Source organism: Rhinichthys klamathensis, unplaced genomic scaffold (genome assembly GCF_029890125.1).
Source record: "Rhinichthys klamathensis goyatoka isolate OS25496 unplaced genomic scaffold, OSU_Roscu_1.1 h1tg000068l_1, whole genome shotgun sequence".
Lineage (NCBI taxonomy): Eukaryota > Metazoa > Chordata > Actinopteri > Cypriniformes > Leuciscidae > Rhinichthys > Rhinichthys klamathensis.
Genome location: NW_026606611.1, coordinates 4,124,696 through 4,152,674, shown reverse-complemented (window position 1 = coordinate 4,152,674; position 27,979 = coordinate 4,124,696). Strand labels below are relative to the sequence as shown.

Genomic DNA, 27,979 nt, shown 5'->3' with positions numbered 1-27,979 from the left:
GCTGCCATTCAATTTCCAAAATATACCCTCAACTGTTGTCAAGGCAACACTGCACGTGCGTTGTGTCAAAACCACTGATCTATATAATCATTATTATCAAAACACCCCAAAGAACAGAGGGGCATTTATCATTTAAAGGCATAGGCACTGAAACGGCATGCTGAAAGCAAAGCTGTTTTTGACCAGGTAAAATTAGTGTTTTCTTACAATACTAATGAGAATTTTGAATAAAAGTATATTACAAAGTTTTCATTTAGACCCTAAAGATTCATATTAACTTGTACAAAGATGGCATTATATGACCCCTTTAAGGTGTCATTGTTACAGTGTAATTACAGTGTAAGTACTGAGTAATATTAATTAACATACTAACTATTTAATTAGGGTTAAGGTTTGGTTTAGGGGTATTTGCGTGTAATTATGCATCATTTACTGTTATTATTATAGTAAGTACAAGTACGATGTGTAACAGGGACACTGTAAAATAAAGTGTCACCAAAAACACTAATATAAGCTGAAAACCAACATGAACTTCCGATAGACTTGTTGCAACAGCAACAACAAAAATAATAATTGATCTAATTATTGATATCATGAAAATAAAACCGTAAACTTTCATTACTTTCCGAAAGTGCTACATCTGACCTAGATAAGGAAGGAAGCCTACCGAGCTTTTTCTTGGCACAGCGTGATTAATCAATCATCTGTTGTGGTTTTGTGGCGTCTTCAGAGAAAAAAAAAACGGTTAATAAACATTTGCATCACTGTATTCTGTCCGATGCACTGTCTCTGCTTAACGTAAAGTGAAAGAAGGTCAGGGGGATGTGGCAAACGGTTCTTTCAGAAACCCAGATGCTGATTGAGGCTGTATGACAGCAATAATCTGAGACAATCACTGCTCGTGTTGCATTAATCCAATCTCTTGCTGCAACACTGGACATTATTAGTTCCTAATTTAAGACACACGACTAAGAAATAGTGCCTCCGACAGTCTGAAGTAAGAGTGATTCTTTTATTAGGATTAAAACACCGTATTGGTATGTCAAAAGTTATGTCAGATGACTCCAGCTGTCTTTAGGTATAATAATAGTAAACAAAGTGTCTTTCTACTTCTTTTGAATTCTACTTTGGTGGGAATTCTCATTTCAACATCCTCTGAAATCTATAAGTGAGCGTGAAGGTGGGTGTGTGTGACGTGTAATCAACTCCATCACGGAGATCACCTCAGCATCACATCCTCTACACACTATAAGTAGACTGACTGATCAGTGTAGAAGCTATGAAGACCTGCATCTCAGCATCTAGACACCTCAATAGAAATCAACATGGAACCAAGCATAAGGACTTTCTTGCTCTTGGCACTGACACTTGTAGCCGTTAATGGATCAAGACCCAACGTGGAGAAAATCATCTTAAGGGAAACTATAGAGAACGTGGAAAAGATCCTAAATGACCGTTCAGACAGGTCAGAGAAGGTAAGAATCAAAGTCGAGCATTTTGGTCTTGTTCTGCAACAGCTCTGAAGAGGCAAAAAATGATTCGAAAAGTCTAACAACGTTCAATCTTTCTTCCGTAGACTCTTAACCAATTTGTGAAAGACATATTTCCAAGCGGAAGCTGCTCAGTAAGTTGAATTTTATATCAAACTACAGTATTTAAGAACTAATGTTCATGATGGTAAAAATATTCATATTCAAAATTACTTTTTCGGTTACATAGAAGGAAACCCTTTGCCAAGCAGCAATGGTCCTGACGAACACACATCTAAACCACAGCAAGCTACAGAGGAACCTGTTTGCCTATGCCGAATACACCGGGGTAAGTCATCGCCCAATATTCATTCATTGAATAAGATGAAAAACAACAGGTCATATTTATAACCCTTACCATACTGTGTCTATATTATTGAAGTAGCATTCTGCTTAAACCAATGCTATTTGCTGATAGTATTAGCATGATGCTCACACTATAGATTTTTTTTTCCATTGAACTAAAATATCAGTAACAAAAAAGCCAATAAAGGTAGTCATTTACCTGCTATCGGTATTCTTCCTGCCCCTATGGTAGCACCAAATGGAACTGCAAAAGGAACTTAAAGTTAATAATTCTGTAAAAAGAGATCGGTTGACTTAATATTATTAAGTAAACGGACTTTATGCATAATTGAAAAAATTAAGTTATGAGGAATTGTCAAGTTTTTTAAGTTAAGTCAACTGATCACTTTTTACAGTGCAAAGTATGAACTATGCCTACACTGTAGATATACTTATTTTAGACGGCTTAAAGAAAAAGGTTCAATGTAGTCTAATATAACTGAATGTGTTTGTTTTTCTCCACAGCACCGTAACTGTAGCGTTCAAGCTTCAGTCAAACATCCAATGAAGGAATTTCTCACAAAAATCAAAAAATGCTGCCAACTACTTAATAATGTACATGTGAAATGACCTTAGACTTACTGCTTATGCTATATTTTTGTATTTGCTCATATTTATGTCATATTTATTGTATTTATGAATAAACATATATGATTAATTTTTAATTCGGGATTTGAAATGATTATTTACAAACAAAAGCAATGCTACAATTTTACCTTGTAAAATAATTTAATAATTTAAGGACGAGTACACGAACAAAAAAACAAAACTGTAAATGTAAACATTTTTACAGAATACATTAGACTAATGGTTTTACTACAGTGCACAATGGAAATACATTACAATTAGAGTAAGCTGAGCTAATGGCAAGGGAACATGGCATGCACATTCTCACTATAAAAAAATGAAGTAGCATAGCTTGTGTAGATGGAGCTAAAGCAATTGCACGCTGCCAATTTGATAAAACATTAAGATTAGATTGGTTTCTCAATAGCATGTTACCTGACGGCAAGCGCATCTCTTGTGTCAGACCAATAAGCTGCTCAACACATGCCAGCACAGCCATCAGTGTCAAGCCGAATATACAGTAACAGTGTTTATGTGAAGGTGAAATGTGCCTTTTGGAGTGCTATCATAATGGACATTTTACCGCAAACTATCCTCATCTAAACCCAGCTTTGGAGCAGCTCTGGAGTTTCACACATGATTTGTTTTCATCTACACTTAAGTCAAAGTGCCTTTACGTCACAAGAATCGGTATTCCCTAAGACATATACTGGCCTGGCCTTGAAAATGTACAAAATATAGTGGTCTTCATCAGACAACAGGCTCACTGCAGCAGGGATTCAATCACCGCCTCTGGTTTGGAGGAGCGTTTCCTAAAAAAAAAAAAAAAAATTTAAAGAAATTAATACTTTCATTCATCAAGGGTGCATTAAATTGATCAAAAGTAACAATGAAGACTTTAACACTGATACAAAAAAAAAAAAATTAAAATACATGCTGTTCTTTTGAACTTTCTGATCATCAAAGAATCCTGAAACAAAAAAACATCACGAAAAATATTTCAAAATGCCATTGATGTTTCAAGAAAAATATTAAGCATCACAACTGGTTTCAACATTGATAATAATAAGTAATGACAGCTGAAAATTCAGCTTTGCCATCACAGGAATGAATTACATTTTAATATTTAAAGCAAAAATAGTTATTTTAAATTGTAATAATATTTCACATTATGACTTTTTTTTTTTTACTGTATTTTGATCAAATAAATGCAGCCTTGGGGAGCATAAAATACTTTATTCAAAAACATTTAAAAAAATGAATTATTGTCAAATTTGACTGGTAGTGTATTAACTTAAAAGAACGAAATATATAAATATTACTGTTTTTATTGTCTATTTTTCTGTCTGTGGTGGTAACACTTTACAATAAGGTTTCATTAGTTAACATTAGCTAACAAACTAACAGTGAACAATACTCCTACTACAGCATTTATTAATTAATATAAGGTTAATAAATGCTCTAAAAATATGTTGTTAGTTCATGTAAGTTACAGCATTAACTAATGTTAATGTAAAGTATATAAAGCTATGGATTTACTATTTATTAATTACTGTTTATGATCAAATAAATGCAGCCTTGAGCATAATAGACTTCTTTCAAAAACATTAAACAAATCTTACTGACTCCAAACATTTGAAAGGTAATGTACAAAACGTGAGATGTTTGACTCAAATCACACCAAAAACTATTGTTAAAGCTTAAATTTTCTTTGAATTATTTAATAATATTTAATTTTAATAATATAAAAGTAAAAAAAAAGTTTTTGAATCACTTTTCCATAAAAATATCATTATGGACACAGAATATTGAGATATACTTTATGCTTATAGTGCCAATTTCAACAATGAATGTACTAATCAATAACACAGACTCGCTATATGATCAATAAGTTATTACAACATACGTTTTTATATTGTTTTAACTCATCAAAATAACTTTTTTTTGTAAGTTATCCAAGATGCAACAACATTTTTAAGTCAGTTTAATGTAATTTAAGTTTAAATTACTTAAAAATCCAAGTTGATTGTACTTAAACATTTCATTTTTTTTATAGTGCTGTACCTTTAAACAACATCTAAAATCATACAGCCTATTAATATTAGCATTCAGGGTTCCTACACATTTTCCATTTCAAAATTCCATAGTTTTCCAGACTCAAATTTCCAGACCTCCTTCCAAACAATTTTTAGACCATATTTAACATAAATGTTCCAGCATTATTTTTGGTAAATAGTAGTCATCTGTAAATATCTTTACATGCTTGCATGATGAGAAGAAACCTAAGAAGCTTTATAACCTGCATATATTCACCTTTGACAAATGATTTTGATACTGTAAATGTGGTTTGATTTTGCACGATCACCAAACAGCAAAGTGATTTAGATGTCTGTTTGCTTCTTTATCTGTTTCTGTGTTGAGTGGCTCACGCACATTCATTTAGAGACTCGCTTATGGTAAAGAATTTATTCAGTCAGTCATGTTCGCAAATCAAACAATCACTAAACATTTACCATGAAAACTCTACTTGTAGCGCTGGGTATTGACAAATTTCACAATTTGATTTAGATTCTCAAGAATGTGATTCAATTCAGTTCCGATTTTGATTAAATTCCATTCGATATTGATTAATTGCGCCATGTATCAGGTACAGAACGTAGCAATTTTTCAAGAAAAAAAAAAAGTCTCATCTAATTCTGTATACTGTACAAGGAACCCCATTTGGTACATTGGAAAACCATTACAATCTGTAATATTATTGTAAAGTTATTAGCCACTCCGCTTTTTTTCACTGGCCACAATTTTGACATCGATACCATGGGGAAAAAACTGCCATTTAGATATTTTTTTATATTATCTCATAATTTGGCAGCATGCATATTAGGCTGCTGTCACTTTAAGACCTGACGCACGGATCCATTATACTGTTACACGTGTTTTCTTTCTCAACTGTTTACGTTCACTATAAAACATAACTGACTATATTTACATGAATACTCACCCAGACTGGTATTTTGACATTACTTTGTGCGTATTTGACTGTTTAATCGCAATAAGCAGAGAAGAACTCAATTTAGTACTGAGACGCGGCTTTATGTGTGCACACTTTGGGTGTGAGCATAAAATCGGGGGGAAAGAGAAAAATTATACGCAAAACATGGAAATACCACGCTGAAATTCTTCCGGAGCAAATGAAAAGAGTGAGTGAGTGGAGGCGGTGTGTCAACTCGCTGTCGGAGAGATCATGAGAGAGCGAGATAGCGCAGCTGGTATTGTGTATCTATTTTGCGTAAAATTAGTATTGGAAGCGTTTCAGATATTTCAGTATCGTTATGTATTGAAAAATCTATATTGTCTTTTTTAAAAGACTACAATTGAAAAATGTATATTATATATAAAATTCAACCAGCCAAAGAAAGTGGCTAGTAGGCGGGTTGACGTGTGTTAATGTCAAGGCCTGGTTATAATAACTTTTTAAATGGCATTATTATGTTTCTACTCGTTTTTTGAAATCTAAAAAATTTAAATAGTGGCTGTGATGAAAAAAATACATTAAATATTAAAGAACATGTTAAGTAAAAATACAATGAATATGCAATATAGTGTGTATATTTAGCAAAATGCTCCACTCTAGAGTTAATTTTTGTAGCTGCCTAACACGTTTATGGTTATTGAATGGCTTTTCTGAGGTAAATGTAGGTTAACTATACGTGGCATTTTGATTACAACAGGGGTGCCCATTCCCATTCCAGGAAATCTACCGACCTGAAGACTACAGATCCAACCCTGATCCAACACACCTAATTAATCAAGCTCCTGTCTGAAGATCTTAATTAGCTGGTTCAGTTGTGTTTGATCAGGATTGAAGCTGAACTTTGCAGGTACAGGATTGGGCACCCCTGGTCTTTTTAATTGAGCAATTACCCAAGACATGATACGGATTTCAGTAAGATGTACTTTATCTTTTAACATTTCTTCTAAGGTGCTTAGAAGTGCTACAGCGATCTGTCACGCCATAAAGAGCGCCAAAACGGTATTTATTGTTTGAATTTATAACAAAATGTACAGAATTTGAAAGCTGAGACTTTGTTTCATATCAAAAGTAACAAAACTCAAAGCTATTTGCGATTTATTGGATGGGAGGGGCTACAAAGTTTTGTTTATTCATCAACTGAAAACCGCATAGACTAAAAGATTGATTCTTGGGATTTAAGAATTGATATTGGTTCATAAAAATAAGAATAGATTAAAATCGAGAAATTGATATTTCTAAGCCTGTGTGATAGTCCTACATTTATTTTTAGAAATTTTTCATTTATATTTTAGAAAACTCAATAGGGTCAATAGTCTGGAAACACAAATATGTTTCCATACTCTGATTTCTTTTTTTCCATACTTTTTCAGACCTGGAAATGACACATATCAAATTCCATACTTTTCCAAACTGCGTAGGAACCCTGTATGCACTAAACTAAACTGAAGGATTATTTAATTGTAAATGTTGTAACATTTATATTGTGACTGTGCCTCTGTTGTGCAAAGGTGGACCACAAAGTAAGAAAAAAAAAAAAAAACTAAAACATAACACCTCACCTACGACTAGTTTTCGGCCTGGACTTTCCGCTCTTTGATGTCCGAGGCCTTTCTAGTTTCATTAGGGACTGTCTCATGCTCTCCTCGGTGTACGCCAGATAAACATGGGAGAGGTCCACTTCAAATGGCTGAGTGACGAAAGAGGACAGAGGACAAAAATTAAACATGAAAAGGGAAGAGCATGTATCATGTGCGCCTCTGGAAAACATTCGATCTGAACCGACACTTACATCTTTTTCTTTCTTGTCTGACACAGGTGTCTGTTTTCTCATGTTGTTGCCTGTATAGGCCACGCATTTCTAAAAAATAGCAAATAGATCAGCTATATTACACCTTTTCATTGCTCCCAAACATCATGCCAGATCGGAGAGAATCGCAGAATGAAATGTGTTAAAGAAGCTCACCAGCTGCCACTCTCCAATGTCCTCATTCCAGTGCACATAGTTCTCAATCATCTCCTGTACACAAGACAACAAACAAGATGTCGTTTACACATTTTTATAGTTGGGAACCTGAAACGCTGAGATAAAAATTAAGCTAAGCTCAGACACTCTGGATATTCTTTTGGGGACTTTCGAAAGTCATGAGAATATCATCTTTTACAGACGGTAAATGCGTAAAGTTAAAAAATGCTCATTATTTCACTGAACTGCATTTGATTTATTCAGTTCTTAAAGGGTTGTACAGCCAAAATGAATTTTTTTTTTTTGAGAAAAGACGACATATTTGAGCATTCTTCAAAATATCTTCTTCTGTCCTTTTCTCAAAATGTCGTCTTTTTGTGTTTCGCAGAAAAAGGAAAAGTCTTTCTTTCTTTGAAACGACATGAGGGCGAGTAAATGACACAATGGTAATTTTTGGGTGTACTATCTCTTTTTTCTGTACAGTGTATTTGCCAGCTCAGTTTTGACATTTTTGCCTTTGTAGTGCAAGAGCAGCAGTTCACACTTTATATTATCAGCAAAAATATCAGACTAATCCTGGTAACGGGGAAAATGCAAAAAAATTATTTGCATATTAATTTATGCATGTGCTACGGCCTGAAGCGCTGTTTTAGTGCAGGAGAAAAAATAATAATGCCACCTTTTACAAATATTGAAAACTGGTGTAGTACTGTACAAAATTATACTCTAATTACTGCAGTGGTTATATAAACAGTACTGCGCTAAAGTCTTGGGCACGTTAGTATTTTCACCCCCACCCCAAGAAAATGTTTTAAGCCAGTTGTGTATATCTTTTGCTGTAATGTTTCAGTAGGAAATATCAGTTTACATTCCCAAACGTTCACTTTGCCATTAATTGTATTAATCCAGTGAGATCTGAGTCTGACAACAGCTGGTATGTTCTGATCTCACCATCATCAAGTCTGTCTGTGATTACATGAAGAAACAGAAAAAAACTGAGACAGACTAAATTCAGAAGAACTGCGGCAACGTCTCAAAGATACTTATAGAAACTTGCCTGCAAAGCTACCTGAAAAACCATGTGCAGGTGTACCAGGACAAAAGCGGTTTTAAACAAAAAAATCTATTTATGACATTATTTTTTTTAAAGCATCCTGACTTTTTCACAGTACTGTAGCTTTGCAGGCAGGTTTCTTATGTGTATATATAATGTAGATGCTTTAGATGTATTGTACATTCTTAGTTAATGTTAACTAATGTAGTTAACAAATGAGACCTTATTATAAAGCGTTACCGAAAAAAAAATAGTCAATGTGTCCCTGGGGTTCTTTACAAAACAAAGGTTTTTTTTAAATGGTTGGAGCAGATATTGTGGAAAGAGCAGTTAACAAGTGTTCAGCATACATGTGAACTCCTTCAATACTGTTTAAAAAGCATATCGGGAGGTCGGTTGAGCTGTGATCTAGATTTTTTTATCTTAATACATCATGCCAGCTTTTTTTTTTTTTTCATGGGTCTGTTATTCTAAAATATGTCAACCATAAAGAATGAGTAGCTGTGTCCAAACTTTTGACTGGTAGTGCATGTGCACCAGCATAAATATAGACCTGATATTCCTGAGGAATAAAATTATCAATGATGAGCATCTGCAGACGCAGCTCTCGGCTCAGCTGCCGGATGTTTTCCAGCAGACCTTCGATCTCCCTGTGATGCTCTTGCTGCAGATCAGCCATCTGAAACAGAAGAGACAGAGAAGTTCAATATCATTGTCAACTATGCTATTTGAAAGCACAAGAAATGTACCGCACCTCAGATTTTGCTGCCATCAACATGGTCCACACTTTCTTCAGTTTCTTGGTCTTGCCTTGAGCCTCTTCTTGTAAACTGGTGTATTTCTCCTCAATGTCCAAGCGCTCTTGCTGTTTTAGAGACATTTGCAACCATGATCCACTGTGAGATAAAACTATACAAGAATATTGGTCAAGAATGAATCTGCTAAAGTCTTATCATCATCTTTACCTCCTTTTCTTCCAGTTCTCTTCGGAGCTGCTCAGCCCTCTTCCTCCTCTCCTCCAGTTCATTGTTGGATTCTTCCAGAAGCTTCTCTTGCTCCTCGGCCTTAGCCAGTAAATCAACCCCACCAACAATAACCCTCTTTTCCAGAGCAGACAGCTTCTCAAGTAATAAGTGATGTTCCTGTCTGAGATACAGAAAATAATACAAAGCATGACACCATTATACTCATACACCCATTAAATTAATATCCATGTCAGTGTTTCTCAACCGGTTTCTCATTTTGAGTGGGTCATGGAGTGTGTAGTCAAAGAAACATCAACAACAGTAATTGTAAATGTGTTTTTTTTTATGCAAGACTTTTATTTTTAAGGATGTGTGTGAAAGCTGTTGATTCTTCTGTCATACGCAGTTTAAGTGAGAAAAACACACTGTCCTAACATTTAAAAAAAAAAAAAAAAAAACCTTCCTGTCAGGCGCTATACTGTGCTCGCGGCGCGTGCAAATGTGAAAGTGTGCGCTGTATATCACTTGATCACTATCTGTAACCCTAACAGAAAATACCCCATTATTTTCACTTTGTGTTACTTTCTATATTTTTGATGACTATGGTGGCGCAAACCAACTTACTAATTGTATTGTATTCAGGGCCAGGGGAAGACAATCCAGCACCTTGGGCAAAATAGGAATATGCCGCCCCCTACGTTCAAAATTTTAAGAAAAAAAGTCAATTTATCACATTTTGACCACTACTGTTGACTTAAGACAGGTGTAATTAATACAGTTGGATTAACTCCAACATTGGTTCTTTATTTGTTTTAAACAGCAGACTTAATATCCGTCTCTGGTCATAATTTGGAGACATATGAACCGTTTTGCCGCGCGCCCAAAACCAGTCGTCTGTGATGAGAACCCGAAACCAGGACTGGTGGGACGTTGTCCTGCTCCACTTCACAGACGCTCGCTGAGTGAAAGGAGAATTTTAGAATGACGGGACACTCATTTATATGACACGTCATATGTCATTACGCTATTTCTATGTCATTGCACATGTGCAGTGCTTTCAGTTTCGGTTTTCAATCCGATCATGTTCTCTCGATCTTATTAGAAAAGGAATAAACCACCCCTTTCAATCCGATCGAAATTTCATTTGGATAGAGCTCATTTGGATCGATTAAGGTGCTTACATGATGGCTTATTTGATTGCATGTAAAAGTATTGTCGATCGCAAAGTTTGAGACGCTCGTACTTGTCATGGTGCGGCGCCCTCTAGTGTCTGGCGCCCTGGGCATTTGCTCAGTTTGCCCAGCACTTCCGCAGGCCCTGATTGTATTAACAGACACTAGTTTAGGACTGTTATTTAACCTTATACTGTATATTCATCAGTGTTAGTCATATTTTTGAGAAATAAATTAGCTTGGATCAAATTCCTAAAAATGTGAGTCGCAGCTTAATGACTATGGGAAAATGGGGGTTCCACGACCAAATGAGTTGATAACCACTGATCTATATTGGACTGCGCCGAAATTTGTTCTGGTATCAATACCCGTTCAATGACTTGTTACACAGTATATCATCTTACTGGGCTTTGAGAAGGTCCTTCTCTCTCTTCTCAAGCTCTGCACGTGCTTTGTTCCTCTCTTCCTCCTCCATGTCCAGTTTGGCCTCCAGCGCCTTCCTTTCCTCCTCTATCTTCGCCTGCATCTCCACCATCTTGTCAGGAGATACCTTCTTTCTTCCTGAGCATGACACATTCAGAAAATATATAAAAACCTCAGCAGAAACACTCAGCACAAGAAATAACATCACATCAGATCAACATCACATCAGATTAACACAACCATTTTGTAGCAGCGATCTTACCCAGCTTAATTTCATCCCAGTTTCATTGTAAGCTGACTGACGCTGCTCGCACAAAGGCACCATAAAGCAATACAGTGATTCATGACTATTTGCACAGTAAACTTATTGCTAGTTCAGACATTTTTCACATGAGGTGTTCAAAGGTTAATGACAAAGTGATTAACTGCTGTCATGGGTGAATCTCAAAAAAAAAAAAAAACTGTTCAGGTCTTATTTCAACCCAAAAACCAAAAAGAATAAATCAATTATATTTTATATTAAGAAAATGGATCCTGTATTAGTATTTCTAACAAGTTCATGACAGGATTTGAGACATTCACTGGAGGCTGCAATAAATGTCAACACATTTTTCTCATCCTCAATGTTAAAGTCCCCCTGCAGTCAATAATTGTATCCCGAACACATCTTTGATAATCAAGATGACATTTTGTTGACATTCATGCCTTAAAATAGCTTGAATTTAACTCTGCACCCTTGCTTAATTAAGTATACATGGAGCCATGAATGTACGAATTATGCGTAATTACCCTAGGCTCGAGATGACAACACGTGACGTTCTATTTGGAACTGTTCATGTCCTCGGACTGCAACTGGGTTTCTATGGTGATACTATCAACGCGTAAATAGAAATTTCAAGAATATTTGCGATAATGATATTCATGACGATATAGAAAAAAATATTAACAAAATTAAGGGCATTTTCCATCCTTTTCCAATGAGCTAAATGCACAATGGGCATTTTTTAGCTAAATGTTGCGCTTGCAACCTAAAATGTTACAATGGCGTTATTTTGTTGTTAAGAGTTTACACAACACAAGGAAGCTTGATTTCAATCATTGAATTAAATAGAAAAAAGTAGCAAAAATGTATACAAAATAACAAAGATACAAATAAAGAGAAACGTTTTTGGGTATGTCTAACACTAGTATTCAGAAATACTACAGAAACTGAATAAAGTAATCAAATGTAAAATAACACTGATAGTCTTTTAGTCCTGAGTAAATTAAATAGGCTATTCATTCTGATTCCTTACAATTAAAGCTATCTTTTGTTGTTTTGACGACAACATTAATGACAGACACATGGCTGCTGTCACTTTTAGAACTAGTGCACGGATCCATTACTGTTTTCATTACACTGGCTGTCACACAAGTTTTATGCTTATTTAAGACAACCGACTGTGTTTACGAGTATACTAACCAAGACCTGAATTTTGACAAAATTTTGCGTGTTTTTTACCGCGAGTACTGAATAGTTTAAAATCGCTGGAATATTTAAACTGATATGACTTAAAAAGACGTAAAAATTATAAACTTAAGTTACGATGCACTGCTGGCCCGATTGTGCAAGTGACAATTCCGTCATGTCCCGACTCCTAAACACGAGAGTGTAGTATCGCCGCCTGCACCGCTTGGCTTGTGCAACCCATTTTGAGAGATGAGAGAAAAGATGCATGCACCATACATCATTGCGTCGCTATATCATTGATATTGCGATATGACACTTTTTTATCATGTAAAAATGTATACCGGTGTTATAGTGGACGGTATGATATGGCACACCACTAATGACTACATTACCAAAAAGCTAATAATGTGTTAGCGGTAGGAAAGGGGGCATTTTCAAACCACATTGGTACGTTTACACGACAGCGACGTACTAAAAATGTAAACGTTTTTTCTTTGCGTTTTTTTCGCATACAGACCACGTCGTGGTCAAAACCATCCCAGTTCACACGGATCTGTGAAAATGACTAAAACGCTGTATTATTCATGCCAGGCCAGTAGATGGCGATGTCACTTTGTAAAGCATCACATCACAGTTTTCACAAATTCACTTTTTTTCGTTTACACGGAGATGGGAAAAAATGTGCACTTTTGAAAGCCGTTTTCAAAAGATTGCGTTTTCAGCCTCCCACAATGCCATTGTCATGTAAAAGAACGGCCAAAACTAGGGCTGCAACAACTAATCGATAAAATCGATTAACTAAATTGTGGGACAGTAAAAAAGCGTTCTAGAGTCTATTTCTAGAGTTTGGAGGTGCCGGGAGGTTGGGCTGGTGAAGAGATTATGACCTCTTATGACCCCTTTACCTCTGTACAGATAATCGTTGTCGGGATAATTCCGGTTCACGTGGCTACGCCGAAGCGATAAAATTCTGTATTATAAATTTTAAGGCCAGACAGACAAGTAGTTTGTTGAGGGTTGGTTTTTTAGGGAAGGACTCCATGCCTGCGCACATACAGTTAGGTCCATATATATTTTTGGACACAGGCACAATTTTCACACTTTTGGCTCTGTATGCCACCAGAATAAAATTAAAATGAAACAATCAGGATGAATTTGAAGTGCAGACTTTCAGCTTTAATTCAAGAGGTTGAACAAAAATATCAAGTAAACATTTTAGAAACTGCAACCATTTTTATACACAGTCCCCCCATTTTCAGGGGCTCAAATGCAATTGGACAAATTAATATAATCATTAATAAAATGTTTATTTTTAATATTTTGTTGAGAATCCTTTGCAGGCAATGACTGCCTTAAGTCTGGAGAGTGTCCTTCACTTGGCTGGATGCTGTGAATGGGTTTTTCTTTATCATGGAGAGGATCCTGCGATCATCTACCACTGTTGTCTTCCGTGGACGTCAAGGCCTTTTTATGTTGCTGAGCTCACCAGTGCATTCTTTTTTTCTCAGAATGTACCAAACTGTTGATTTGGCCACTCCTGATATTCCAGCTATCTCTCGGATGGATTTATTTTGTTTTTGAAGCCTAATGATGGCCTGTTTGACTTGCATGGAGAGCTCCTTTGAACGCATGATGTAGGTTCACAGCAATAGATTCCAAATGCAAATACCACTCTTAGAATCAACTTCAGACCTGTTACCTGCTTAATTGATAAAGAAATAACGAAAGAATAGCCCACACCTGTCCAAGAAACCACTTTTGATTCAATTGTCCAATTACTTTTGGTCCCTTGAAAAAGGGGGGTGGCTACTCTCAAGAGCTGTAATTCCTAAACCCTTCCTCCAATTTGGATTTAAATACCCTCAAATTAAACCTGAGAATGTGCACTTTCAGCTCATATCCATTATATAACTATAGCTTGAATATGTTTTGGTAAATATCTGAAAAAAAAAAAATGTGCCTGTGTCCAAATATATATGGACCTAACTGTATATTCAAACGCGCATACCTGTGGAGTGGGCTCTTAATACGCATGTGCACGCCATCAGCGTTCTCACAGGTTCGCGTTTTTAAAGTTTGCGTAGAGAGAACTTAAGAGTTTCCTGTTAAAATGGTGTCGTGTTAGCGGCCCCTAAGTTAGTAACTAATGATCGTTGTGACGTTTTAATTTCCTATCATCACTGTAAAGCCACTTTGGAACAATCTACATTGTTAAAAGCTCTATATAAATGAAGATGACTTGACGACACTCAAGCACATTGCGCAATAAGAGAAAACACAAGCACATATCACATCATCATCTAAATGTCTTTTAAAGAGGAATCAAGTCTGCAATTGTGTTGGAGTGAAATGACACAGCAGTGACCGAGCATTAGGCTGATGCAGAAAAACTGAGGTGCACCAGAAAGGAAGACGATAAGCATGAAGTAATCAGATGTGAGTTTCAGTGAGAAAGGTGGTGCCTGTGAATCATTTATAAAGTTCCTGTCGGTAGAAGTATGGTGTCCTATATTCAGCTTCTGCTGTGTCACTGAGTCTGCTGCTACCTACTGATTCAATTTATTACACATCTGTTCTATGGCACCTAAAATAAAGGCTTGACTGGTGAATAATTCATGTCATTTATTAAAAGTTATTAGAAGCTGGGTAGATTTTATGATTAGCAGCGGGTGCCACATTGGAGCTTGAGCATCCAAGACTAATTTAAGTTCTTTAAATTTAATTTATATTGTGTAATACGCACAGCACAGTGTGTGCTATCTGGGGCTTTGAATACAGTTATGTACACTACTGTTCACAAGTTTGTAAAGAAATTAATACTTTCATTCAGCAATGACACATTGTGATAGTACCGGTGTTGCTTCTCCATCCCTCAAAATTGTGTTCTTTTGAATTTTCTATTCATCAAAGAATCCTGAAAAAAATGTGTCATGGTTTCCACAAAAATATTAAGCACCACAACTGTTTTCCACATTGATGATAATACGAAATGTTTATTGAGCAGCAAATCAGTATAGTGTGTATTTGGGAAAAGTGATTAAGGGAGCACAAAAAGTGGGAATAACTCGCGTTTTCCATGTGCTGCTCCATCCATCACTCCTCAAAATGCCACAAGGCAAGCTAAGATGCTCTTTGGATGATTCTCAAATCATGCTGGAGAACATGGTCATCAGGTTTACCCTGTGCAGCTTGAGTGCTGCTGTCATTAAAGCAAACCAAATACTAAGCCATCCTGAAATTCATGTTTATTTTTCAATCCAGCTTTTCACTCAAATTGAGGCTGAATCTGGCTGATGATAATATCTTTTTATAACAAAAATTGCATTCATCTGCATTTTTACCAGTGGTCCCAGACTGTTGGGCTGCATGTGGGCACAATCAGAGTGTAGAGTCATTACCAGGCATTAACTGTTTTGCTCTCATGACGCACAATGAAACTACATCTGCTTGATCTGATGGTCTAGACAAGCACACCAAAGCCACATTGTCTATTCCTTTCACTGATATGTTGTGATATCCAGAAATTTCAACCTAGATGACGTCAGGGTATGTGCAGTGCATCAGAAATTTAATAGACATAAATGCCCAAAGTTTTTATAAATACACTTGAATGAAAGTTTAATCTCTTTATGTTTTGCAATAAAGCAACATTATCTAATGAGGTCAAAGACAAAAATAATAGAACGACCGTGACATGTCATAAGCAGAATATGAAGATGATTTGTAAGGCAATACTTGTGGTAAAAAAAGTCAAAACCACAGACTGCATCATCTTTCTAAGAGGCCTCTCTGACTAATGTTGTCCAGTCATGAAGTGGAAAAGAAAAAGGGGAAGTTCATACCTCTTCGTTTCCTGCGTCTCTCTCCTCCCTCACCAACTTCATCTTCACCTTCATCCATGTCATCTGATCCACTGCCGTCAGAACCAGAGATCTCCTCACCTGAACAGTAGTAGCATAGCATTTATCAGCACTGAACATGTATAAATACTTTGGCTCTGTACCAAACCCTAAAGGGACTCTAACTTTGATAAGTGCATCTATGATTGCTACAATTCAGTCAAAGAAAGCAAAAAAAAAAAAAATGCTGCCTTTCAAGACAGCATCTTTGGTCAAATTCTAAAGCAAAATAATGTTTTATGAACATTAATAATATTTTTTAATATTTAATAATACTTTATATAAATTTAGTGCAAATAGTACAGAAAACATACACAACGTTCAAAGTTTTTTCTTTTTGCAAAAAATTAACAACAAGGATGCATTAAATTGATCAAAAGTGATAGTAAAGACATGTTACAAAAAAATGTCTAAGCAGTACAACTTTTTATAATATTGATAAATAATAATATTAAATGTTTCTTGAGCAGCAAATGAGCATATTATTATGATTTCTGAAGGATCACGTGACACTGAAGACAGGAGTAATGATGCTGAAAATTCAGCTTTGAAATCACAGGAATAAATTACATTTTTAAATATATTCAAATAGAACAAGTTATTTTAAACTGAAATAATATTTCACAATATTACTGTTAAATATAATTTTACCAACATCACCAGCCATTAACTACGTAATCAACATGCTAACATAAAACTCTAATAGAATCAACTATGAGTGTTAATTGGGAGTCTTATGCACTGTATTCTGTGTGACCGTTAGAAGGTAGTTCCCTATGAAGACAACCTTGTAGCTAATGAGGAAATGAGTCACATCCCGAAGACCAACCCTGACATAAAAAAATACATAGATGAAACTGATGTGTGGTACCTTCTTCCAGTTTTTTCTTGAGCTCTTCAATTTCCTTCTGAAATTGGCGCAACAGTGCATCCTTGGGGTCCTCATTAATTCTGGCCTTATTCTTGATATTTTTGGCACGGTTAGCATAGCGGAGAGTACTGATGGTCTCATCGTAGTTGTAATCTGCTGGGCCGATGTTTGCACACTGCAAAGTAACAGATCATTAAAACAGAATTATACTGTCTGCAGTACTTTGACTGAAATGGCATTCATTTCTACAGAGTTTTAATCATAACTAGTAGAAAAAGCTCATAACTATGTGCACATCGACTGTCGTACCATCATGGTTTTAGAGTTTCCTCCGAGAGAGTCCTGTAACAGTCGGGTGAGTTTTGAGTTCCTGTAGGGCACGTGGGTGCTTTTCCCATCCACTAGTGCAGAGATAACATTTCCCAGGGTGGACAGGGACAGGTTGATTTTTGTGGCTTCTTTAAGACGCTGACCTGTGGCACCTGTTTTTCCTTGTCTTTCAGATCCCTGAGCAATAAAACAATTGAGTAACGGAAAGGAAACCAAAACACTAAAGTTCATCCACATGATGAGGGTCGCTTACCGCAAGGTCGACCAGGTGTAGCTTGCCCATGCGCACATGTTGATTTCCATCTACACCTTTCTCACTGCACTCAATAGTTATGGTGAAGATGGCATGAGAGCGAGAACTGTGCTCGTTCATATTAGTCGCACCTACAGAACCTGGACAAAGACAAACAACACGGATTTTGGCCATCTTTGGACTTCCTGTCTAGAAAGCACCGAACCCAATGCCAAGTAAAGTTGACCCTCGCTCTAATATTCTCACTTTGGTCAACACATTTTTCTATATTACTATTATAATCAGTTGGGGAAAGTTAGTTTTAAAAGTAATGCGTTACAATATTGCTTTACTCCCAAGAAAGTGACTAATTGTGTCACTTTTTTATGGAACATTACTTTTACGTTACTTTTTCTCACCTGGGCTGGGCATGCTTGTTTCTAATTAAACACAACACAAAAAAAAAAAGTTCAATTTTGGCACCAAAAGTGAAGCCACAGGCTGAAGGAAATGCAAATTTACGCCTGTAGAGTAAAGGACGTAACTCAAACAAACCTAACAGCTGTGCTGCAATTCTGAATCGCAGAAGAATAGGACGCAGAAGAAGAAAGTTCAACCCTCTTACTTAAAAACAAACGATGTTTATCTAAAGTAATTTTTGCTTTTTTAGTATGGTTGAATTGGATCATTGAAGGTCAGCAGCAAAGTCAATGGTTGTGAGGTTAAATACATAAAGTATATTTGTATTATTTAACATTTAATTATTGCAGGTCTGCGTAATATTCTGAGTTTGCATATTATTCTGAAATGATTCAACCCCCATTGCAAATCAGGTGCTTCAGACTGCAGAAATCATTAAAAGTAGCATTTTCGGTTGGATTTGGGGAAACCACTTGAAACATTTGTTGGTTTGAACTATTTCAATTACTTTTATTTGATTTGTTCATTGTAAACAGCTGAAAGTCAGTAAATTTTGCTAATAAACCTGATTTGAAATGGGAGTTGAATCACTTCGATTGTAACTGTACGTAATCTGATTACGTAACTCACATTGCTTGTAATGCGTTAACACTGATTATAATTACTCATTAAAATTCATTTTAGATTTTTGCAACCAATAAAGAAATAAAGCAGTCATCCATGCTCATGGCAAAACATACCCACACAAATATTACATATTCATACCCACATTTAAGATTTATTTTAAAGACTTTACTTATCCAACTCTAAATATTACTTTGCATTCCGAAAACAACTAGTATGTTTAATTTATTCAATAAAATAATTATACACTCACGGTTTTTGTGTCCAAGGGTCATAATCCGGTCCATATCGTCAGCATTGTTTACCACATATCCAGAAAGATCCTTGATATAAACTCCTACATCAGGTCTCTCCTTGACCTGTATTATAATTTTAGCATTCATTATTTGCATTTGTGGCCTTTACAATTCTGAATTTAAGTTGCACAACAAATTGCCTCATTTCAATTATAGCTGTAGTTAAGTCAGACTTCCTCAAAAACAAAAGTCTTACATTCATAAGGTTACACTACCATTCAAAAAGTTTAGGGACTGTCAGGTTTTTTTTCTCGAAAGAAATTAATACCGGTATATTTATTCATCAAGAATGCATTAAATTGATCAAAAGTGACAGTAGACATTTATAATGTTACAAAACATGCATTTTTAAATAAATGCTGTTCTTTTGAACTTTCCATTTATCAAAAAATCATGAAAAAATAAAACATGGCTTTCCCACTCTACAGATAAAGCGTTGTGAATTCCGGCTCGCGTACCCCGAAGTGATAAAATAAAACAAAATTCTGTATCAAAATTTATAGGCAAGAAAAGTAGTTTGTTTAGGCTGGGTTGTATGAATTACAAACCTGCGCACATATTTTAAAAAGCACATAACTATAGAATTCTGAATGAGCATGTGAACGCCGTCAGCGTTAATCACAGGTTCGCGTTTAAAGTCTGATCATTTCGACGGAGGTGAATCAATCAAAGTTAACTTCAGCTGGAAGAAGAACCGCTATAACGCCAAAACAATCTGTTACCTTAAATTATATGTTTGTCTCTGTAAAGCTGCTTTGAAACAATCCATTGTTAAAAGCGCTATATAAATGAAGATGACTTGACTTGACAAACAAATTAAGCAGCAAAACTGTTTTCAACATTGATAATAAGAAGTTTCTTGAGCAGCATATCAGCATATTAGAATGATTTCTGAAGGATCATGCGTGAAGACTGGAGTAATGGCAGTATTGCTGTTTTACTGTATTGTTAATCAAATAAATGCAGCCTTGTTGAACTTAAAATTTAAAAAGACATTACAAAAAGCTTATCGACCCCAAACTTTTGAATGGCAGTGTATGTTGTTATTTATATAAGCCAGTGTTTGTTGACACTAATTGTGGAGAAAAATGCTGAAACCATTGAAAAGCTGAAAGCTGAAAACAACATCAAATTAAATCCAATATAGAAAAATATTTAATAAACAAACCCGCAGAGTGTGCAATTATCAAATTAGTTCGAATTATCAACTTCTGTTTGACGCGTTAGAATTCAGTGGAAGTTGGTGCTGTTTTCTGTAGAATTCTGTGGGGGCAGATTTCATGCGGATGTATGCATTAGTCGAGTGCTTCATGGCCTATATTTGGAGTGTTGGATTAATGGCACACCTAGTAAGTGCAATGCTGGGGGGCCCCCAGAAACAGGAGTGAGAAACACTATCATCTCAAGCTCTCAACTTTCAGATATGCGGAAATATGTCGGTTTCTCACCTCCAGCCTCTGCATCTGGTCCTTTCCCAATAGGTCTCGCACCTCCTCATTGTATATTTCCAAATACGAAACTCTTACCAGAAACCTGTGGTCAGATGACACATGTCAGCAGAGTTCATCTTAATACTGTTCACATCTCTGATAACGTTGAGAAGATGAATCATAAGAAATCATGAGAATTCATTAATTCAACACATCGAATAAACACATTAACCCCTAAACCACAGCACTCAAAAACAATCCCCGTCTCACCTGGTGTCTCCTTCTGCTTTTGCAATGTGGCCAAATACATGAGCAAATGAATTTGGAATGATGCCTCTGAGTTCAGGCACTGCCCTGACACCCTCCATGGTGAACGTTTTCCCTGTGCCTGTCTGACCGTATGCAAATATGGTTCCTGAAAAAAGAAATGAATCTTTGCAAAAACAGCCAAATAGATGAAAACTTGGCAATCTATGCAATATTGTCTTTTACTTACCATTGTAACCCTCTAATACTGAGTCAATGATGGGTCGAGCTGTTAAATTATACACATCCAGCTGTTTGCTATCTTGTCCGAACACTGTGTCGAAGGTGAACGTCTTTGGCGGCTCACTAGTTATATCAAGTTTGTTCACAGTAATGGTTCCTCGGATCTCGTCCACAGTGACGGCCTGCTTGTGTGCCATCATCTTCTCCTTCTCGTTGAGGGGTCGACATCTCACCACCACCTTCACGTTATCACTCACCTCCATCTTCTCTGGTTTATCCAGCTTATTACTCTGTACAAATACAAACCAAAAACATTAGGGCGGGACTGTTTGTCAGCACAATGGAAGTCGGCCATAAATATGTGAAAATTCATCATTATTTTTTTAATTTTTTTTATTGTGATTGTAATAGATTTTGTAAAATCTAAACTATGAAATAAAAAAAAACAGACAATTTATAGGTGCATTCACACCTTGTCGGAATTACCGTAAATACGAGATTCTGGCTTGTAAAAAGTGTTAATGTCTTCGTAGAACTAATTTCAATTTATAAACTCTGAATTTGTACCATGTGACCGCTGTACCACCTGACCACAGCAGATTCATTTTAACAGCTCACGGGTTGCCATCTCGTAATTACGGTAATTAAGACATGGTGTGAACGCAGCATATGACTGCACCTTAGTTGTGGCATCATTTCTAACTATTTTGTTCTTAAAGGAGTAGCCTAGTTCACTTTTTAAAAAACTTTTGCTGATAATTTACTCACCCCCATGTCATCCAAGATGTCCATGTCTTTCTTTCTTCAGTCGAAAAGAAATTAATGTTTTTGATGAAAACATTCCAGGATTTTTCTCCATATAATGGACTTCAATGGTAGCCAAACGGTTCAAGGTCTAAATGACCGTTTCAGTTCAGCTTCAAAGGGCTTTAAACGATACCAGACGATGAATAAGGGTCTTATCTAGAGAAACGATCTGTCATTTCAAAAATAAATAAAAATGACTCGAAAAGATTCGTTCATTTTGATGAACGAGTCAATGACTCAAAAAAAGATTCGTTCATTTTGATGAACGAGTTCGAACAGGAGAGTTTGCAAGGCGAGCATTTGTGCCTATAAAACTTGAACTTTTTTATTTATTTTTGAAATGACCGATCGTTTCTCTAGATAAGACCCTTATTAATCGTCTGGTATCGTTTAAAGCCCTTTGAAGCTGCACTGAAACGGTCATTTAGACCTTGAACCGTTTGGTGCCCAGCAAAGTGCATTATATGGAGAAAAATCCTGGAATGTTTTCATCAAAAACATTAATTTCTTTTCGACTGAAGAAAGAAAGACATGGACATCTTGGATGACATGGGGGTGAGTAAATTATCAGCAAAAGTTTTTTAAAAAGTGAACTAATTCTTTAATAAGGTTTACAAACAGAATCAGATAAGAATAAGTTTTAGAAGAAATTTGCTGCAGGGATAACGTTAAAACCCGGAAGACTAATTCGCCACTGGTTCCCTCAAGATTTTTCCTATGGGGTTTTATAAAGGGGTTTTTCAATTCATGAACAAAATGAGGTCTGGAAAACATAACTTAAAGATACTTTCTATATTTCTAGATACTTATTAAAAACATATGTTTTTTAAAATAAAAAAATAACAGCTTCACATACTTTTTGATATGGGTGTGTATTATTTACGCTGTTGAGCAAAACTTTCAACAACTATTGTCAAGTTACATTTACCTCAGACCTTATTTTACTCATAAATTGAAAAACCTCATTATAATAGGAAAACCAATGGTGAATTAGTCTTGCTGGTGGAGACTAATCCCTGCAGCAATCTATTGCCAATTCTAAGTTACCTTTGTTAAAGTATTATTTGTCTTTATGTCGGATATTACAAACACTTTATAATATGGGAGGACCAATATGCATTAATTCATGCTTAACAAATTAACACATAAAACTGGAGTTAGCATATAGGCCTAATTCATGAAGAACTAAACCATTCATTAATAATTGCCACATCAGCAACTAATAACGAGTCTATCTGATTAATAGATTAAGTCATATAACAACTCTTATTAATTAAAAGTGTCAATCTTGGATTAATTCCATATAAATATCTAGTTTTAACTAATAGTATAAATTGATGTTTATAAAATAGATAGTTCCGGTCCTTGATTCTGATTGGTTGAGCCGCGTACAAAGCCGTTGTAAATTACGCTACAAACATATACCTGTGACCTCATTACATCAGTATTACTTTATACAGTATTATTATTAGAACCTTTTTATAAAAGCAATAAGCCCGTTGAAACCATGGTTTATAGTGAATTTAGAAAAACAGCCAAGGCTGTTTTAGGCATTCCGCATTTGTGACTAATACATAAACGGCATGTGGCAATTACCGTAGGCTCGAGATGACAACACGTGACGTTCACATCCTCGGACTGGGAATTATGCGTTTCAACACTATCAACACCTAAATAAATCTGCAGCGGTCACATGGTACAAGTAGGAGCTCTCAGAAAACTCCCATCTTACAAGCTGTAATTACGAGGTCTACGAGGACGTGAATGCTTTTTGCAAGTTGAAATCTGGTAATTACGGTAATTACAACATGGCATGCAAGCTTCAGTTAATTACCACAATGGGTCGAAGCCATGCTTCTCAACTTCCAGACGTCTGTTTTGAACTAATCACTAGCTAGCTAATGATTTGCAAATATATCAATCTTCAATGCTGCATGCACACTCACCGGACACTTTATTAGGTAGGCTACACCTTTCTACCTGCTTGTTTACGCAAATATCTAATCAGCAAATCACATGGCAGCAACAAAATGTATTTAGGCATGTAGAGATGGTTAAGACGATCAGCTACAGTTCAAACTGAGCGTCAGACTGGGGAAGAAAGATGATTTAAGTGACTTTGAACGTGGCATGGTTGGTGCCTGACGGGCTGGTCTGAGAAACCGCTGATCTACTGGGATTTTCAAGCACAACCTGCTTCAAGCTTCGTCATGTTGTGTGTTCAAAGAGGCTCTTCTGCAGACCTCAGTTGTAATGAGAGGTTATTTGAGTTACTATTGCCTTTCTATCAGCTTGAACCAGTCTGGCCATTCTCCTCTGACCTCTGGCATCAACAAGGCATTTTCTCCAACAGAACTGCCGCTCATTGGATATTTTATGCACAGCAGCACACACCCGAAGCACGCACACACTGAGTTGTGCGTTTCAGACAGCGCACAAAGATCGAATTTAATCCTCTTTCGCACCTCCTTGCGCTTGAACAGACACATACATGTACACACAAAATGACGATAAAATGCCCGTCTCGGCAAGTATTTTCATAAACAGTCGGTTATGTCTTAAGTGAACGTAAACAGCTGAGAAAGAAATAGGATCCATTCATTAGGTCTTAAAGCGACAACAGCCATAAATATCTGCCATTGTCTAATAATGTTAATCAAACAACAAAACAAAGTTGTTGCTTTAACAAAGATTAATCTATATTAGGGATGGGGCCGATCCGATCCAGTATCGGTATCGGGACCGATACCAGCGTAATTCACGTATCGGATTTTCCCGATCCAACCTGCGGAGATATCCGATATCCATGAGCCATGTCTGCGCTTTAACGTAGTCTGCTGAAACGACTCCAAAAGTGATTCCCGCGGCTAGTCTCATAGCTGGCTGCAAACTGTGGAATGGATATCCTGAACGGAGGTGCGGCTCAATGAGACACAGAGACCCCCCCTCAGGAAATCCATTCCGCAGTTTGCAGCCAGCTAGCAGGATAGCATTGAGCTGCCAACATGTTCACTGTGTGGAAATCCTATGGTGGACATACTTCACACTGGAAACACCACAGCAGAGCAAGACAGCAAAATGCAATGTTCGCAAAGCCGTATTAATTAAACCATTTGTCTGTGATGCATGTTTGCTATTCGCAGTCCAGAAGAGAAAGAGAGAGATCTCTCACGCGGTGCCACAGCGCGCACAACACGACAGCCCATCAGCATGATCGGTGATTGTTGTAAAATGCAGTCTCTACTGTTGCTAAATTGCGGGACGCTTTTAATAATAAAAAAAGCTATTAAAAGCACAAAAATCTGCGCAAGAGAAGCTGTTCCCGCGTCGCGCGCTCCGAAACAGACCGCAACGAGACAAGCACATTATGCTTTGGGCTTCATATGCACGTCTAAACGATCAAATGTAGCCTACACAAAAATGTCAAAATGACCGGCTTGGAGATTCACTAAAACAGTTTGTCTAAAATGGACGTAGTTATGGAAATAGTTGGGAGAAAATATGGTGCACTCGTTCTTAAAGGGGAAGCAGTCTAATATAATTAACATGCTGACGATTGCCCCATTACTGAGAATCAAACAACAAAAGGCAAAGAGAAAATCACTCACAGCTCTTGAATGAATAACTTTAGCTTTAATAAGCATAAATCTATCTATGATAAACTTTGCAGTGCTATTTTACTTTTGATTACTTTATTATAATTATTTTTAGACCATACCTGAATAATGTTAGTAGACCTTCCTGAAATTAAAGCACTGTGTAGGCCTGTATAATGTGTATCTTTGTTTAATTGTCTATCTTTTGTTTATCTATTGTTTAATATATATATATATATATATATATATATATATTGACATACATGCATACATCCGTACATATCATACTTGCCTGTAGAGAGGAGTTTATTTCAGCATCATATAAAATCAACAATAATGATAATAATAATATTAAAGCAAACACAGCTCTGGTATCGGAAAAGTATCGGTATCGGCCGATATCCAAATTCAGGTATCGGGATCGGATCGGAAGTGAAAAAATGTGGATCGGTGCATCCCTAATCTATATTAAATGTATACAGGGAACACTATAGTGTTATTTTACATTTAATGAACACTTTAGTTTTCTGTACCTGAAAGGCTGTTAGACCTTACTTTATTTGTAACTTTGTTATATTGTATTTATCCATGCTTGTAATTTGTGTATTTGTTCTTATTTTATTACTGACTGTTCACTAGTCTTTAAAAAACGTTTGATTATTAAAAGCTAGATTTTTGCTGTGGTACTGAAATACTTAAAGTGGACTTTAGGCAATAAATGAAAAGCAAAAATACATTAACCCCACACATTTGTTTGTGTGTTGTTGATCCGAAAAATTTTCCGATCTATGACTCAAAAACCAATATAATCCAATGACCCGTTACACCACTAGAATTTGGCATAAACAACATAAAATAATGGATCCATCCGTCCTTGTATCAATGGTTCAGGCTGCTGGTGATGTAATGGTGGGGGATACTTTCTTGGCACACATTGGGCCATTTAGTACCAAATGACAACGAATATGGACCAAAATCTCTGAGGAATGTTTCCAGCACCTTGTTGCCACAAACAAGACAAAAGGGGCTCCAACTCGGTACTAGCAAGGTGTAGCCTACCTAATAAAGTGGCCGGTGGGTGTATGTCCAAGAAGTTAGTTGACAAATAAACTAGTAAAACTGTTAATTGTTTTATAAGAGCTTATTTTTCTAAAAGTCACAAAGAAAAGAGCCCATAAATAAAGAAAGACCAAATTAAGGTATATTTACGTGAGCTATGGGTTCTCTTGTAATCTCAATCTTTATTGTAAAGGTCACCGGTTACTGATGTCTCTGAGAGGTGGGGTCAACGCTGTTGCTAAGCAGCGGATATGATCGGCCTGTGTCGAGCTAACGGCTAAATTTATCGACAACAAAAAGGCAAATTCATTTTTACACGCAGAACATCCCTAGTTAACTTATCTGTTGTAAGCGGTTTTTAAAATAATTTCTCATGAATCCAAACGTGAATCTGACTAGTTGACAGATTTTAACATTGTAAAACCCCTTCAATTTGCTATGATGCTAATAACTAGCAGGCAGCTAGTTTGTTGTGCACAAAACCACTCTAGTCATTAAAAAGGACAAAATCATCACACAAGAATTAAATGCATCATAGAAGTGAACGATAACGCCGAGTGCATGTTAGAAAACGCAGTCAAATAACAGTCCGTGAATATTTGCATGAGATTATGGTTGCAAAGCGAAGGAAGGATGGGAAGGTGGGGCATAACAACACACATATTACACAGCGATAAATAAAGATAGGAGATTACAATCTTACCGGCATTTTAAGATGCGGATATATGGCTCTTTATTAAGACCTCAATAAACGCGTTTTCTGAGGAATGACACTCGATGAGCTCATTCGGGTGGATGTTGTGTTTTTCCAGTGCCGATCCCAAACTCAACCTGCCCAGTGCTGCGGTTACTGGACATGCGCGAGCGGCAATGCGTGCTCCTGATATCACCCGGACATAAACATTTATGTATATCAATAATGTTTATTAGTCTTTCCCAATACCATTCCTTTCATCTAACGGCATAGTATTATATTCGTCATTTTGCCATCTGGTATGCTTTATTATTATCAGTATTATCCCACTGTCACTAAATCCTTGATTTTTTTGTGTCATGTTTCAGTATGTATCTTACTGAAATGGCAAAGTATTCACGTGAAGGGGACGCAAAAGGAGAAATGTGTTTTTATGTTTAATGCAAATAATACCCAATTAAATTCAATAAAAGTCAAAAAGGCCTTTAAGAGAAAATTCTTAAGTATTTTTTGTTTATTATTAGTAGTTGAATCATTTTCACAAAAATAAAATAAAAAAATACACGGACTGAGAACAGGAAACCTGAAGATTCAGGATATACAGTAGTTGCTATGACATTTTATACAACAAAACGTTTCCACCTTTACTATATTGAGACAACAGAATTTTGTGCGTGAAAAAGACAATCTTGAGTAAGTCGTCATTAGGCCTCCTTCAATCCAGCAGTCG

At 36.3% G+C, this 27,979-nt stretch overlaps 2 protein-coding genes across 3 annotated transcripts; one reads left to right on the top strand and one right to left on the bottom strand.

Annotated features, from left to right (window-relative positions):
- Positions 1-1,186: 1,186 nt before the first annotated feature.
- il4 (interleukin 4) lies at positions 1,187-2,533 on the top strand. The gene is made up of 4 exons (XM_056250310.1): positions 1,187-1,475; positions 1,577-1,624; positions 1,720-1,818; positions 2,340-2,533. The coding sequence occupies exons 1-4, from the start codon at positions 1,326-1,328 to the stop codon at positions 2,442-2,444; spliced, it is 402 nt and encodes a 133-aa protein (XP_056106285.1). The 5' UTR covers positions 1,187-1,325; the 3' UTR covers positions 2,445-2,533.
- Positions 2,534-2,568: 35 nt separating this feature from the next.
- kif3a (kinesin family member 3A) lies at positions 2,569-27,410 on the bottom strand. Of its 2 annotated transcripts, XM_056250307.1 has the most exons (18): positions 27,259-27,410; positions 21,101-21,383; positions 20,875-21,019; positions 20,623-20,707; positions 19,132-19,237; positions 17,856-17,995; positions 17,582-17,779; positions 17,273-17,447; positions 16,345-16,443; positions 11,034-11,190; positions 9,458-9,638; positions 9,247-9,357; positions 9,046-9,171; positions 7,439-7,492; positions 7,265-7,333; positions 7,035-7,162; positions 3,375-3,411; positions 2,569-3,253 (listed from the first exon to the last, which is right to left on the bottom strand). In XM_056250307.1, the coding sequence occupies exons 1-17, from the start codon at positions 27,262-27,264 to the stop codon at positions 3,402-3,404; spliced, it is 2,073 nt and encodes a 690-aa protein (XP_056106282.1). In that variant the 5' UTR covers positions 27,265-27,410; the 3' UTR covers positions 2,569-3,253; positions 3,375-3,401. The 2 variants fall into 2 exon arrangements, with proteins under 2 accessions (XP_056106282.1, XP_056106281.1); XM_056250306.1 differs by lacking the exon at positions 3,375-3,411.
- Positions 27,411-27,979: the final 569 nt, after the last annotated feature.